Source organism: Zea mays, chromosome 1 (assembly GCF_902167145.1).
Source record: "Zea mays cultivar B73 chromosome 1, Zm-B73-REFERENCE-NAM-5.0, whole genome shotgun sequence".
Classification (NCBI taxonomy): Eukaryota; Viridiplantae; Streptophyta; class Magnoliopsida; order Poales; family Poaceae; genus Zea; species Zea mays.
This window is the reverse complement of record NC_050096.1, coordinates 240,415,438-240,431,239: the sequence shown is the minus strand read 5'-3', so window position 1 is coordinate 240,431,239 and position 15,802 is coordinate 240,415,438. Positions and strand designations below refer to the sequence as shown.

Here is a 15,802-nt window from a genome sequence, read left to right as displayed (position 1 = left end):
AATATAGAAAACAAGATTAATAGGCTATACCCAATTATCCTTGCTTGTTGCCGTCATGTCGTTGACTTATAATTAGGCATTTAAAAATTTTATAGAGCTAGCATACAAATCTATACAATATATATATACTGTTATTTAGTATATGGTGTGAGGCCCACTAATTTGGGGGCCCTGGTCGGGGCACTACTCGACCCCCGCCAGGGCCGGCACTGTCTGCGTATCTGCACAAGGGCCCAAGAGAGGTGGGGCTCGGCCATAGAAACAGAGCTCTCAGCTCCCACACCATGCACCGGTGAATGCGAGCAGCTGGTCTGGCCTTCCAGTAATCCGATCTACATGCAGTGTGATCCAGGATTCATGTGGATACGGATGAAATCAAGAGAGCGCTAGCTAGGATCACACGCCAATAGCACAAGGAAGGAAGGAATGAGCGAGCGAACCTTGAGGAAAACATCGCCGACGGGCTTCTTTGTGTGGCTCTTCGTCGTTGGTCGCAACCCCCGCCACCGCCCTCACTCGTCGCACATCGCGCTGTGGTCACGGTCGGGGCTGCCCTTCCGTCCGGTCGACCGGTCGAGCATGGGGCGATCAAGCAGGACTCGAGGAGGAGGTAGCGGATTTATGGCGACAGATCGGGGTAGCGGGGTCGAGTGTGGGTTGTTGGCTTGTTGCACCCGTGGGCGTGGCAGGCGGGGGGTGGGGGCAGGCGGAGGGATCATGAGCTAGAGGGGGAGATCGTGGAGGGAGTGGGCAGTTTGGAGAGAGATCGTGGGGGATTCCTTTGCGCGAGCGTTTGGGAGTGAGCGGGTGCTCTTTATATGGCTGAGGTCGACGATGAACAGGAGAGCACGGGACGGAGACGACGCTAGCAGGAAGAGCTGGAGGGCGAGGGCTCGCTGGGCAGAGAAAGCAAGGGAGACTTACCCTAAAGCCAAGCTGGGTCAGGGTAAGAAGCGTGCGGCCTCCTGGCAGCTACTTAGGCCGCACCAAAGAAACACAGCCCACGCGATCTATGTCGTCGTCACGGCTTGCACATTTTTATGACCATATCGGCCAGCCAACATAACTTCTACCGGCTTATAAGTCTTCCTTCTTCAGAGAAAGCAATCGTGGTCAAATGCTCCTGCCAGTGTCAAATTGAGGCAACTTTTTGCGCGAGCAGACGTGGGTCCGGTGTGTGCAAAACTAAGGGTGGCTGTCACGTGGTCGTCCGTAGTCTGCAATGTGGGCCCAACGTCCTGAGTGTGTGATGGCTTGCACGATAGGAATGGCTGAATGAGAATAAGGGACTTTGTCACATGGGACTGGAGTGTCCCAAGTCAGGAGTTGCACGACGTCCCGCGTCACAGAATGTGATGGTTTGCCGAACAGCAGCGGCGGAGGAGCCATTATGGCTTAGTGTGGCATCAGTCATACCTTACTTTTAATAACTCTTATATCTTCTACTATAATAATAAAATAAGACGTAGTGTGGTGAATATGTTGTCTCTAATCTAGCAGCAAGTCTTGAGTTTGATTTACAATTTCTACAGATTTTTAATAAGTAATAGAGATAGATTGAACTTCAGCCGATGGCGACGCATGTACATAGAGGAAGGCAAGTTAAAGACCGGCGGGATGGGCCTGTCGGCTAAAACTGGGCCAAGTAGCATGAGCAAGGCCACACCCTAGATACGTAGGTGACAAGTGGGCCTGAAGTGTGGCTCGAGTGCTCGACCAATGTTGCTCTTCTGTAAGGGGGAAAGGAGAGATGCGTTGGAGAACACAGAGGATTCTGCGTAATGGCGGAGCCACACAGGCTTTTTCTTGAATGATGAATATAGGGAGGCGTCGTCTGGTTACTGGCGGCAAGGAGGCAATTGACGGGTATTTTAACCAGACAAGACGAGAAGATCTGGAATTTACAGGCAAGTGTAATGTAACTATATCAGCACCACTCTTTTTGAACAACAAAAGCAGATCGATTGCTGTGGAAAAACAAATGTCAACCTAAATATAAGGTCTTTGTTTAGCTATAGCTAAAAAATAGGCTCAACATAAGGAATATGCTAAAGAGGAAGAACATGACCCTTGAGTCTTACACCTGCGAGAACTACATTTGGCAGAAGGAGGAAACCATTTATCATCTCTTCCTCAGGTGCAACTTCGCGAAGGCCTGCTGGAATTCAATCGGTTTGATTCCCCCTAGAATTGCTAATCCAGAGGTGGCTGTGACAAATCTAAAACAGCAACTCAATGTCCCATTCTCTATGGAGATTATTATTCTCATGAGCTGGAGCATTTGAAAGTGTCGTAATGCTTGACTTTTTCAGAGCAAAGATCTAACGGTGCAACAATGCAAGTGTGAGTTTACAAATGAGCTGCTCCTGGTCATTCACAGAGCTCGGGATAGATTCGATTCAGCCATCCCAGCATGGCTTCAGCAATGACAATAGAATAGCATTAGCAGTAGAATCTCTCTCTAACCTCCTATAACCTGTCTTCTTCTTTTTTCTAAACTTTGTTTTCTTTTTTTATTGATTTAAATAAAATTTTCAGTAGGCCCCCATCCTGTTCTTTCAAAAAAAAACAAAAGCAGATCGATGTAAAAAAATCCGCAGGGCTGTTCCGTGCTGGAGTGCACCGTGCCTATACACGTGCTGGTGTGCACCGTGTACAAGATCCTAAACTGATGAAGAGACAGGCGTCGAAGTTTCCCAGGATCCCATTCAAATGCTACTCCTAGGTACGAGCGCGCACTGTCACGATGGAGGGTGGTTCACGTGACGGTGGCAGAGGCCAGACGCCGAGGCCACTCCTCCTATCCGGCCGGCCACCGGTCCATCAGCGTCCGTCCACATCCCGTCGCCGCCGCTTGGCCACCCGGTCAAGGACGACGTCCAGCGCAATGTCAAAAGCGTCCTTGAAGTCCGCACGCGCCGATCTCGCGTCCGCGTACACCAATCTCGGGATGAGCCGGATCACCTCTTCGCGCATCGCCTTCACGGCCGCCGGCGGGATCTTGGCGAGCGCCTCCTCGATGCTCACGTTCCGGTCCGTCACGTCGGTGTGCATGATGAGCACCGACCACCTCTCGGGATCCGCCGGGATGTGGTCCGCGTACTGCGTGTACGCCGAGTCGGGGTGGAAGAACACAGGGATGCACCCGGCGACGACGGCGTCGAACGTGGACCGCCGCGTCGTCGTGTCGCCGCGCGGCTGGAGGCAGAAGGTGGAGCTCTCGAAGAGGCGCATCATGGCGCCCGGGGAGGCCTCGCATTCGGACCCCTTTTTGCACCGGAACATCCCGCAGCGACTCGACGCGCCGCACTGCTGGAAAATCTGCGCGCGGACGGTCTTGTTGCTCCCGGGCCGCGCCGCCCCCGCGAACGAGAAGAGCCACCTGCGGTCCAGCGCGCGCGCCTTCTCCTGCCAGGCGCGCAGGTCGGCGGCCGTGGCCGGGTGGAAGTTCGTCGGGTAAGGCACGGCGAGGTTGTTGGACCGGGTCCACGGGTCGATCTCCAGGACGAGCGCCGTCATGTTCCGGACGGCCGGGATGCTGAGCAGTTTGGTGCCCCAGTCGTCGTCGCCGTCGGTCTTCCTGAGGAAGTCCCAGGCGGTCCGGCCGGCCACCAGGAAGTGGTCGCGGCCGCCCGTGGCGCGCCACTCCGGGCGCCGCGCCAGCCACGCGACGAGGTCGAGCGCCAGCGCGTCCCGCGTCGCGGTGCTGTTCCAGAGGTACCGCCCGCCGTCCAGGCTGGCGTAGGCCGGCACGAAGACGGCCGCGGCGCGGGCGGGGTCGCCGGTGAGGCACTCGTAGCGCCTCATCCGGCAGCGGAAGATGACGTCGAGCATGAACTGGTCGGTGGCGTACCAGCCGCGGCCCGGGAAGACGCCGCCCTCGTCGCCCAGCAGGCGGCCCAGGCCGCAGTTGGGCATGTACGGGCACATGTCCATCCACGGGCGGAGCGTGCGGCAGCCGCGGGCGATGTCGTCGTTGAAGCGCGGCGGCAGGCGGTACACGTAGATGTACCGCCCCGCGCAACGGTCGGCGGTCTCGGTCGCGGTCCGGTTGTCCTCCGACGCCGAATCGTGCGGAGCAGGGTGGTGGCTGACGGTGACGCTGGACACCAGGGGGTGGGGGAACGCCGACGGCGGGAACAAGATGGACGCCACGGCCCACAAAGTGGTGGCGAGAACGACGAGGTAGCAGATCCGCGACGGCCAGAGTACGCCACCTGTGCCGCCATCAACCTTGTCGGCGCCGTCTTTCTGGAAGCTCGGCTTCATTGGCTTCATTGGCCGGTTTGCGAGTGGAGTCCGTATGTTTGCATCCAAGTGTTAACTGTCAATCTGTCATTAACTAGCACAGGGACGCGATTTTATTTACGTGATTATGGCGAATCTACTGTACCGGGTTGCCGGTTGCGTGCTCGTGGGGATTTTTATTTTCTTTTAACTTAACAAGGAAGCAGCAATAGCGTACAGGCAAGTCAATCAACTGGAAGTTTAAAAAAAAAGGCAATCAACTGGAGCTCGGGACTCGTCGGTTCCCCGATTTTTCACCCAAAATTTGCGAAAATTATTTGAGAGCATAAGCTGATTCAAGGAAATAACAATAACAAACGAAGAACAGAGTCTTCTACAGTCCTACTCCTTGTACTCGTTATGTGCCTATGTACAACAGAAAGCATATAGAACTACACTTACGTACCGGTTAGAATATTTTATATTTGATCAAGTTTTTAATGGACGGTTTTTATATTTATAATTCTAAATCAATTTTTTATAAAATCATATCTCATAGCTAAAATATAATAATATTTATTTAATATTATAACACTAATATTTTTATTTTTAGTTGATCAATTTTTTTTAATGTGTCATGAATTTAGAATTGTATTTTTTTTTCTAGGACGGTGTGTCTAGGAGCGCTGAGCATGTACTATCCCCATCATCCCAAATAAATAAATACTGCCTATGTTTTAGGGTTAGTTTGGAAACTTAAACCCTCTCTAGAATTACTTGGGCTAATTTCTCACTCATACTGGGAATCCCAAAGATGATTTAAGTTTTCAAACTATCCCTTAAAATATGTCCTCTTTACCAATTTTTCGTCCACGTTCGAATGAATCATGATGATTATAGACATATATACAAACTCCCTTCATAAGTTAATTAATAAATGTATATTTAGAGGGTATTTGGTTTCCAGGAACTAATTTACCAAATACGGTGTATTTAGTAATTTAAGGACTAAAATTGAATGAAATAAAAGAGACTAAAAATAGTTTATAGAAACCAAACATCCCTTTAATCTAAAATAAGTTATATTTTAGAAGCAAAGTATAGAAAATACTCTAGTAAAAAGAAGACGAGTGCGCACAGCTTTCGAGGACTGCTAATCTGGAACAGAGGCCAGAGGGTCCGGTCCAGCCAACCGGGTCCAGTATTGACGGGCCACGGTAGTCGGTTTGGTCCCATAAAAGCCGGCAGAGCATTGGCACATGGCGTGCGTGCGTCAGCGCTTCAGCTGTTCAGCAGCACCATTGTTTTTTTTTTTTTTTTTTTTTTTTTTTTTTTTTTTTTTTTTTTTTTTTGCGGTGACCGTTCTGTTCCGAACGTAACGCCACGCGGGAGAGCTACACAAACGAATCAGAATCAGGGATCGGCCTGACACGGGCGAAATAAAATCTCGTAGTTTTAGCGAAAACTCACGGAGGTACCAGGCAAAATTTGACTAAACACCTGGCGTGCCAGTCATAGGTCAAGGGTTCAACTTTTTTCTGAGAATCTTGTTGTAGAGAGAATCTGTGTGTGGAAAGAATCTAAATATTATAAAGATTACGTGTGGAGTAATATGAAATGGTCTAAAAGATCCAAGATCTAGAAATTGATTGATTCCTACTATCGTAAGGATTACGTGCGGAGAAATATGAAATGGTCTAAAAGTTCTAGGATCTAGAAAGCGATTGATTACTACTATTGTGATGACTCGAACAATTATATGTTAATGTTGATTTTTAACGATTTTTTATCAAAATGATTCTTATAATAAGAAACGAGCTGTAAAGTTGAGCCGTTTGACTGTTCACATCAGCTTTTATCAGCAAGCTAAAAAAGCCTAAACAAATAGTGCCATAAATACCGGACCAAAAACCGCATCGGGCTCGTTACGACTTACGAGTCGCGTGATCATAACCACAGTTTTTCCAGTCCCATTGGCGGCTGATTTGTTTACCAAAATTTGTAGTACGTGTATTTTTCGACCATTCCACAGAGGATGATTATATAGTTTCTAAAAACAAAATACACACTTTTCCCTTCTTTGGTACATCTTTAATATTCTTAACTTTTTTATATAGATACAAATACAGATATTTTTAAACTAAATACAAATACATATATGAAAGAACACGTAGCTTAGTATTCATATGTGTCATAGAGTATCTTATTATGTCCTGTGTTCGACTTGTTGTGTGAGCGAATATTTTATGATCAAAGGGTGTTTGTGTTTTAGGGGGTGTTTGGTTTCTAGGGACTAATGTTTAGTCCCTAGATTTTATTTATTTTAGATTCAAAATTGTCAAATATAGAAACTAAAACTTTATTTTAGTTTCTATATTTAGCAATTTATACACTAAAAAGGAATAAAATGAAGGGACTAAACATTAGTCCCTAGAAACCAAACACCCCTTAGTTGTAAACGAAAACATCTAGAATGTCGGCCCAGTCTTGAAAGCTTATAGGGCTAGTATTTTTCATGCGTACATTGTGTTTATAGTAGTATTTTCGTGCGTGCTTTCTTAGGGTTGATTATATGTACGTTATACTATCTATTTTTCATGCGTACATCGCGAGCCACAGCAGAGCAGAAACAATATGTATATAATAATTAATTTATAGTTAATATTAAACTAATTTAACAGTAGAAAATAGTAATTATACTTATAGTTTTACAGACTACATCAATGTAACAACAAATTAACGTAACTCATTACTTATGAATTCACAATTCACACACATTAATCAGTTTAACCAATAGTTCACAATTATATTCGTATAACCAATTTAACACATAGACATAGTTCATCAATCATTAGTTTAACTTATAGGTCATAGCACCACACATACATATAACATGTTCATCAATTGTTAAGTAAGTGATACGCATATAGTTTCATTTTGCTGAAATATGATGGCTCATTTAGCTCGCGATCTTGCTCATTAACAAACTGAGCTGACTCGTTAACAAACCGGACTAGGATGTCAGCTTAGCTGGTGAAAAAAATCAAACAAGCCGACGAGCCACAAGCATTTCATCCAGCCCTATGTACGAGTGAAATCGAGTAATTCTGTCATATACTTATCCTAGTGTATGCATGTCAAGAATTTAAAACTAAATATATAAAAAACTAGATATAAATGGTAAACTAGATACCATTTAAAAGAAATGTAAGTTCTAGAAACCTAATAAAGAACCTAGCTATCTAATATAGGTGTCGCGTATCTAGGAATAGGTACCCAGAACGAGCCCATGAACCCTTTTTCAGCCCAGCAAGCCAAGTCCTCTACCGAGCAAGTCTACGAGGATGGGCGGATGACCAAGCTCCCTGCTGAGCAAGTCTGCGAAACGGGACGGACGATCAAGTTTCCCGCTGAGCAAGTCTATGAGACAGAGTGGATGACCAAGTCCCCGGTCGAGCAAGTCTGCGAGGCGGGGTGGACGACCAACCCCCGCCGAGCAAGTCGGCTGGGTGGAACGTTCGACCCGACATCCGTGGAGCGAGACCAAGCGGTAGGCTAGAGTAACGAGCGTACGTTGACCACAGCAGAGCATGTCACTAGGAGCCCACGCGATAGTTGACAGCACAACTGTACGCCCCTTTCTTATAATTTGAGCACGCTGCTCTATCTGATGGGACGAGGTAGCCCCGGTGAGAGCCGACCTCAACACCAAAGTCTCCACAGTAGCCGGTATGTCGGAAGTGACATGACGACACCGTACCGGATGAACAAATCCACACACACGGGAGGACGACGTAGGGCCCACGATGACAGGAGAAAGTCGTGTCATATGAATCAGGCCTAGATGCTGAACCATGGGACCAGCTGCGTGTCATCGTGGGAACGTCAACCACGAACTCGCCACAGGAACAAGAGAGATGGGCGGCACCATACCGGAAACACTACCTTGCGCCACCCGAAGGATGGGAACCCGCCACGTCAACCGAAGGACCCTCGCTCTCTCCCTCTCTCTCTAAGAGACACCAATGTAAGACCTATCCCTTAAGATATAAAAGGAAACACCCTTCTTCTCCTCTCACGCAAGCACATCAATTGTAACACGCTTCAAACAATACTACGATCAGCACTACCCTGGAGTAGGGTGCACACCCTGAACCAGTATAAACCCAGTGTCCCAAGTTCATTGTTTGAGTCCCCATGATTCACCATTCGAAGCGAGATCGCGCTAACATCCCCCACCGAACACAAATCTTATTGTCCCCCGATTTCCAAAACCACGACAGTTGGCGTGCCAGATAGGGGTCGTTAGCGTGCCAAGCAACTTTTTCCGCTCCGATGGCCAGTACATTAACATTTGCCCAAAAGGGGGTTTTCACTCCTAGGAGCAGAATCAAGTATGGTGCTTCATTTCAAGTATGATATGGTGCTTCATTTCTATATGGTGCTTCATTTCTATATTTGTTCAAATATACTTGTAAATTAGAGTATATGGTGCTTCATTTCTATATTTGCTCAAATCTTAAATCTCCTTTTGCGGTGTACAAGTATGATATGTAATAGGGCTGCAATTGATAAAATCTTGTCATGGCGAGTTCCTCTAGTTTTGCTCTAAAGAAATAGACTAAATTTTAAAAAGAAAAACACTATTAGTTACTACCTACAACATATCCTCCCATTAAGATCAAATTAAGGACGATTTTCTGTCAAGAAGTGAAGGGTCATAAGGACATAACACCTTCAGATACAATCAATGATTATAAGTTAAGTTTGTTCATATATTTGTGTAATTATAAAGCTAAGAATTGATTAATATTTAATTTAAGTATTTAAAATATGCTTAGAAACAATAATGATGATGATGATATAGAACGGATATGGCAGACATAAAACCAATCTCAAAGTACGAGTCCATCAAACTTGAACTTTTAGTTCATTATTAACATAACATTACTTTATTGGGAAGGTCATAACTTCTTTATCCAAAGTACGTTTGAGATCAATAAGCACTTAATGGAAAGCTTATTTTATAAGCTTTTAAATATATTTAGTCCTACTTCAATATCACATTGGCAAGGTCTTCAAATCATCATGATAATCTCCTACTATTTTTGTCAGATATTGTGATATCGTCTTGGGCTTGTCATACAACCTTATGACATTGGTCCAAGTTGGAGCATGCCTCAAATATATATAGAACACCTTGAAGGTGTCCAAGGAGACCGTAAACCTTGGGCACCACTTGTAGAGGCCAGCAAGGGTGTCGAAGACAAGTTGGAGGCCCAATCTATACCAAGATCAAGTCCATCTTAGAATCCAGGATCAGTCTATAGTAAAATGGACTCCTGGACACATCACACATACAAACTCTTGTTTTCAACGATTCATCTATGGATGGAAATAGAATTTCATAAGCTACCTAAAGCCTTTGGTTTGACATCAAAATTCTATCGGAGTCAATATAAATCATAGAAACAATATAACATCCTGGATCTGGTAGGGTACTGTGTCACCTTCTTTTGAACTGTTGGGCTATGTAACATGTAGGCCCACTAGGGCAGACGTGAATAGGGTCATTGGCTACCTCTTAAACTATATAATGAGTAGCCACAGTCCCATGTTAGGATTTGAATTTTGCTTTAGATAAATCTATCTTTAAACAATTTTCGTTATCGGTGTATGAAACCTTAAATCCGAGTGCTTAATCATACACGCAATTGTCACTGTACTTGAGTTGTATTTTACTTTTTTCTTACTTGTGTTATTTGATTTGTAGCAGAGATTAGTCTTCTCGGTGAGATCAACCGAACTATAACACGATTGATAACAAACGAAGATGTGGCTAAACTCGTAGGGTTTGAGTTCAATAGTAAAGGGTTACAATCGTAGGTTACAAACAATTTGGCAATGATATGTTGTTAGTAAAGATCAGTTACATAGTAGTGTGTGGATTAATTGTGTCATTCCATTCTCCAATAAACTAAATGAGGATGACAAAGGCTTTCGATTTTTTGTCACTTTTACGGATGACAAATTAACATGTGTCACTGACAAATTAACATGTGTCACTAACATAGTATTTTATTTACCATTCATCCTAAATGATGGCAAAAAGTTCATTTTTCTAGGATGATATGTTGGAGACTCTTTTAAACATCATGTTAAGGGTGTATTTGGTTGGGGAGTCAACTAGAATGGAGTGGCTCCATTCCAGTTTCTGAGAATGTAGCCATTCCATTTTATGTTTGGCAAGTACAACAGAGTCACTCTATTTTTTGTTTGTTTGAAGAGTAGAATAGAATGAAGCCGCTCCGTTCTTTGTTTGGTTGGAGAGCCATATGAGTGTGGTAGGGAGGAGAGGGAGGATAGCTCTCGTATCCGGTCATTTTGGTGGAGCGGGAGCATTCAAACTATTTATGGTAAATTTTTATAGGGAGACTCTAGGAGCGGCTCGGCTCCTCTTTAGATGGAAATCAAACATCTAGAAAATAGGAATGGGGCCGCTCCATTGTTCTCTACTTAACCAGACACACCTCGAAAATAAATAGAAGTTAGATGGCATCTTGTCATTTACTTGGGTGGTTTCTATTTGAGTTGTTAATTGTAGTCGGTGAGTCCGTGACCGTGAGGCCACATTGGTAGTAGATTCAGTTAGGGTGTATTTGGTTGGATGTACATGGAGCGATGGAATGAGACGACCATAGTTTTTATAGTGTTTAGATGAGAGTGACGTAGGAGCGAGGTAAATACCGGAGTAGTTTTTTGTGATGGCGTGATTCCAAAAAATCGAGGGACGGTGTCGTTCCGGCTTTATCTAACTTTAACCTCAAACCAAATTGCCGCGGTCAACCACATACGCTACTCAATGCAGCATGCCGTGTTTAAAAAAATTGGAAATCTCTGAGTTTCTTGCTATTGCTAGGTTACGAAATAGTTTAATACTAGCATTTAGAGAGCTTGAACAAGCAGCTCGTGTTCATTATACAATCTATACGCATGTGATTTAGTTATGATTTCAAGGTGATTCCAGCAGCTCGATCGAGTATTGTGGTGCAAGTTCGGCACGTAGTCAAACCTAATCAGATTCCTTACTTTCGATTAGCACCACAAGTCGAATAAAAGATTGATATTTTAAAATCTGCCGACGGTTTTCCATCCGCTTCCACAATCCACATTACAAGCTAGGCTGAGTGAGGAGCGCAGACTGCGCAGTGATGGATGCATGGGGAGCGATCAGGGAGCGAAGCCAGCTCAAAACCACCCCTGCTACACACTCTATCAAACATAAGAAATGTATACACTTCAAATAAAATACGTGAGAAATTTGAGACAGATATTAGTAAACTTTTATTTTTACCATGGTGCACAACTGCACATGCACTAGGCTAAGCCAACGTGGCTTCATCTCTATATAAGCGGCCGGGCCGGTGAATCCAAAACGGTCAAGTAAAAAAAAATAGACAGGTTTTCACTTACAGTCTAGTTTTTTTTTCAAGGCCAGTGTTGGGCCTTTTGTTGGTAATCGACTTTTAGTGAGCCTACTATTTAAATAGATCATGCTTGGTTCAGTATGATGGGCCTAACATCAGGTCTAAGCACCGCATACATGCCTCGACACGATAGCAATAGATCATGCCTTATCGGGCCGAGCCTGTTATTTTGAGCCGTTTGGACATCTAAAATTTCTATTGCTGCTCTTTTTATACGTATCTCATGCAAGCAAAATGACTCCCGGTTCAAAAAGGCACTCCCACTCCCGTTCCTTTTTGCAGTCATGAGCTTTTCTCATTATACAATGATACAGACCTCTGCAACCGAGTAAAATATAAGAGAAATGCTTGGAAGACAGGAATTTGTCGTGGAGAAACAACTCATTTGAGCAGAAATCAGAAAAATAAAATTCACGGTGCAAACAATGAGGCGCTAATTGAAGAGGGGATCCCATTCATGATGGTCCTCTGCCTTCTGCCCTTCTGCCAACAACGGGTACTTCCAGCTATACTTCTCCAGCTTCTCCGCCTCCGCTCGACCCTCGACGATTCCTCTCCTCAGCTTCGTCACCTTGCTGATGACGGCGGCCACCGCGATGTCGAACGCATCCTTCACCGTCGTCTCGAGCCTGGACGTCGCGTCGCCGTAGGTCACCGACGGGATGAGGTCGACCACGGCGTCCCTCATTTCCCGGACCGTCTCCGGCGGTATTTTCCGGAGCCTCTCCTCCACGCTCTCGTTCTTCTTGCGCACGTCATCCTCGGGGATGTACACCGAGTAGTCGGCGTGGGCCTTGGGCAGGTGCCAGGTGTACTGCACGTACGCCGAGCCCGGGTGGAAGAACACCGGGATGCACCCGGCTAGCATGGCGTCGAAGGCGGAGCGGCGCGTGTCGGTGCCGCCTCGCGGCAGGAGGCAGAACGTGGAGCTCTGGAAGAGCTTCATGACGCTGGCCGTGGACTCGCACCTGTTGTCTGGACCCGTGGTGCTGCACTCCATGAGCGAGCAGGAGTCCGACGCCCTGCACTGGTCGACGAGGTGGCCCTCGATGGACTTGGCGTCGCCGGGGCGCGGCACGCCGGCGAAGGAGAAGAGGTACGAGCGGTCCAACGCGCGCACCCGGTCCTGCCAGAAGAAGAGGTCCTCATCGCTCGCCGGGTGGAACGAGGTCGGGTAGGGAATGGCCACGTCGTTGAGGTGCCACGGGCTGGCCTCCACGACGAGCGCGGTCATGTTCTTGGCGGCGGGAAGGTTCAGCAGCCTGCTCCCCCACTCAGCATGGGCGTCGTCCTTCCGCCGGAAGTCCCACGTGGCGCGGCCGGCCACGAAGAAGTGGTCGCGGCCGCCCATGGCGCGCCACTCGGGGCTCTTGGCGAGCAGTCCCGCCAGGTCCAGCGCCAGCTCGTCCCTCGCGGAGGCGTTGTTGCCCCAGAGGTGCCGCGCGACGTCGAGGCCGGCGTAGAACGGGACGAAGACGGCGGCCGCGAGGGAAGGGTCGTCGGTGAGGCACTCGTACCGCTTGATCCGCTCGTGGAAGACGATGTCCAGCGCGTGCTCGTCGGTGTCGTACCAGCCGGCGATGGTGCCCTGGAACGCGCCCTTGCCGCCGGGGAGCAGCGGGCCGAAGCCGCCGTTGGTGGTGTACCTGCACATGTCCGTCCACGGAGACAGCTTGTCGCAATTCTGGACCATGTCCTTGTTGAAGCGGGCCGGCAGGTCGTGTACGTAGATGTACTGGCCCCCGCAGAGGTCGGCCTTGTCGTCGGCCGCGGCCAGCGCGCGGGCGAAGGGGTGGCCGGCGCGCTGCTCGGTGTGAGCATGAGCATGAGCTCCCGAGGGCGAGCCCTGCTTGGACGATGTTTTGGCTCCACTGGAAGAATCCGCCGCGTCACCGGCACCGCTGGCGTCCACAGGAGCCGAGTGGGAGTGCCCGGACTCCGACGGCCCGCTGCCGCGAGCGATCGGAACGATCTTCCGCTCTCGACGCACCGACGGAGGCACGGTCTCGATGCGCACCACGCCGGCACCATCGCCGCCGGCCAGGCCGGCGTCGTAGCAGTGGCGCGCGAGGATGGATACCGTGGCGGCGAGCGCGAAGAGGAAGCAGAGCCTGGAGCAGCGCACCCGCCCCTTGTCGTACTTGTCCATCTTGTCCTCCGCCTCCTCCTTCGGCAGCAGCCGCCTGCCGTCACCCGGCGGCGACGACAGCGGCAACTCGCCCGCGTTGTGCCGCTTCATGCCGCACGGCAGACGTGCGTGGCCCAGGGGCAAGGACGAGCGAGCGAGCTAGGTGGCACGGGCACGGCGTGGGAGACGGTTGCGGTCAGGGTGGAGCTGCGGAGGCTGGCTGGCTGGCTCGCGTCGCGTGGGATCCGAGGTGCCGGTGTTTGAAGCGCGCGCGGGGCGAGGGCATGAAAAGCCGAGCGGCTGCGTCGGGCGAATCAAATCGCTGCCAGTGCCAGTGGCTGCCACTGACACGGAAACTGCGGGGATCTCCAGTGGATCAGTCTACAGAAATCTCCGATGGACCAACTAAATCAAGGCTAATTAAGCTGCGTGACAGCAGGGATGCAAGCCGGGAGGGCTTGCCATTCACGTGCGAGTGAGTAGAGTAATCCCAAGTCAACTCACTAGTTGCCATGTCAATGAGATGCATCCCGGCAGTATGTGGATGGGAGATGGAGAATTAATGGCGTGCGGGGTTAGAGCTGACCAGCTTGGCTCATCAGCTCAGCTCATTGGCTTATCCATGTATTTTGTCATCTATTGTCAGTACCGCCTGCGCCTGCGCCTGGCGCCTGCTGTGCGTTTTCTTTTGTTGGATGCATCCACGGCAATCGTGCGTGATTCTTTGTTTAGTCCCACTTGAGTGTCCGGAGAGTTTTATCCGTTTCAATAGAGTGCCAATGAACAATTTCTCGTGACATTACAACGGGGTTTTTTAAGAAGAGAGAGGAAATTTGAGTTAAATCTCTTTCTAGCTCAGTTTACGATAAATTATGAAATTAAATGTTTATGAAATAATTAAATAAAATTATGTATTAGAAGGGATTGTTTCAGCTATATTTTTATTATGTTTTATCTAATATATTTTTTAAGAAAAATAAATATCTAACCACAATTACTCAATTAGTGTTGCTGACGAGTGACGACCCTTAGAAAAGACTGTATTCATCGTAATATTAACCACATCTAAAATATACCTTTCTATAATCTACCAATTCTGAAAATAGATATTTGTGGAGGCAGTCGGTATCCTAGAAATCAATTTCTTAGGGTCTATTTGTGTCATCTTTTTACTAGCTTTTGTAAGGTAGAAGTCAAAATATGGAACAACATTTGAAAACCAAAACTCTGATTTCTGATAAAAGCATGTCGTGAGAAGCTTTTCTGGCTTTCGGTGTGCTCAGAAGCTAAATATTTATTACAAAAGTTAATAGCAAAAATCTAATAGTAATAAGCCATAAATCACTAAACTAACTTTAAATAACAAAAGCCTGAAAGTTACGGCTCAATTAAACAGGTCATAAGTGAGACCATGGTTGATATGGTTTCTTCATATATACTGGGCTTCACCTAAGTTTGAGGATACACTAAAGATGGATTTTACCATTGTAATACAAACCTGGCTTCTCCCCTCGTGGCCTTTTGAGCCAAAGTTGTTTCTTAAGAGCAACTCAAGCATTAGCCCCCAAAAGACCCCAATTTTGTTTGAGGGCTCCCCAATTTTTTAGGTCCTATTCGTTTGGGCAACCCTCCAATAAAAGCCATCAAATCAAAGCTACAAAATCTCTATCTCTACTTTTATAAAACACCAGTTTTCTGGTTTCCATCATTATCCCTTTGCAAAAAAGTAATTATACTTATTTATAATCTAACCCATGGTCCAAATATGTATCTCCTGCGTCACGTGCGAAACACGTAGGTTTGCCTCACAGTGGGCTCGTTATCTATGGACCGTGAGAAACCACCCAAACTCAACATGACAGGAAGCTACACATAATGTAACGCTTTCATACAGTATCACCTCGCTACCTAAAGGAGGACAAACGAACAATAAAAAAGGGATCAGGTTTCTTTTTAACCC

General features: G+C 47.2%; 2 protein-coding genes across 2 annotated transcripts; both read right to left on the bottom strand.

The window, feature by feature from the left end:
- Window positions 1-2,326: 2,326 nt before the first annotated feature.
- LOC103643506 (xyloglucan galactosyltransferase KATAMARI1 homolog) lies at window positions 2,327-4,456 on the bottom strand. Its single transcript, XM_008666685.3, has one exon. It carries the CDS (start codon window positions 4,276-4,278, stop codon window positions 2,824-2,826), a length of 1,455 nt encoding a protein of 484 aa, XP_008664907.1. The 5' UTR covers window positions 4,279-4,456; the 3' UTR covers window positions 2,327-2,823.
- Window positions 4,457-11,959: 7,503 nt separating this feature from the next.
- On the bottom strand, window positions 11,960-14,485 carry LOC103643505 (xyloglucan galactosyltransferase KATAMARI1 homolog). The gene has a single exon (XM_008666684.3). It carries the CDS (start codon window positions 13,951-13,953, stop codon window positions 12,148-12,150), a length of 1,806 nt encoding a protein of 601 aa, XP_008664906.1. The 5' UTR covers window positions 13,954-14,485; the 3' UTR covers window positions 11,960-12,147.
- Between the last annotated feature and the right edge of the window lie 1,317 nt (window positions 14,486-15,802).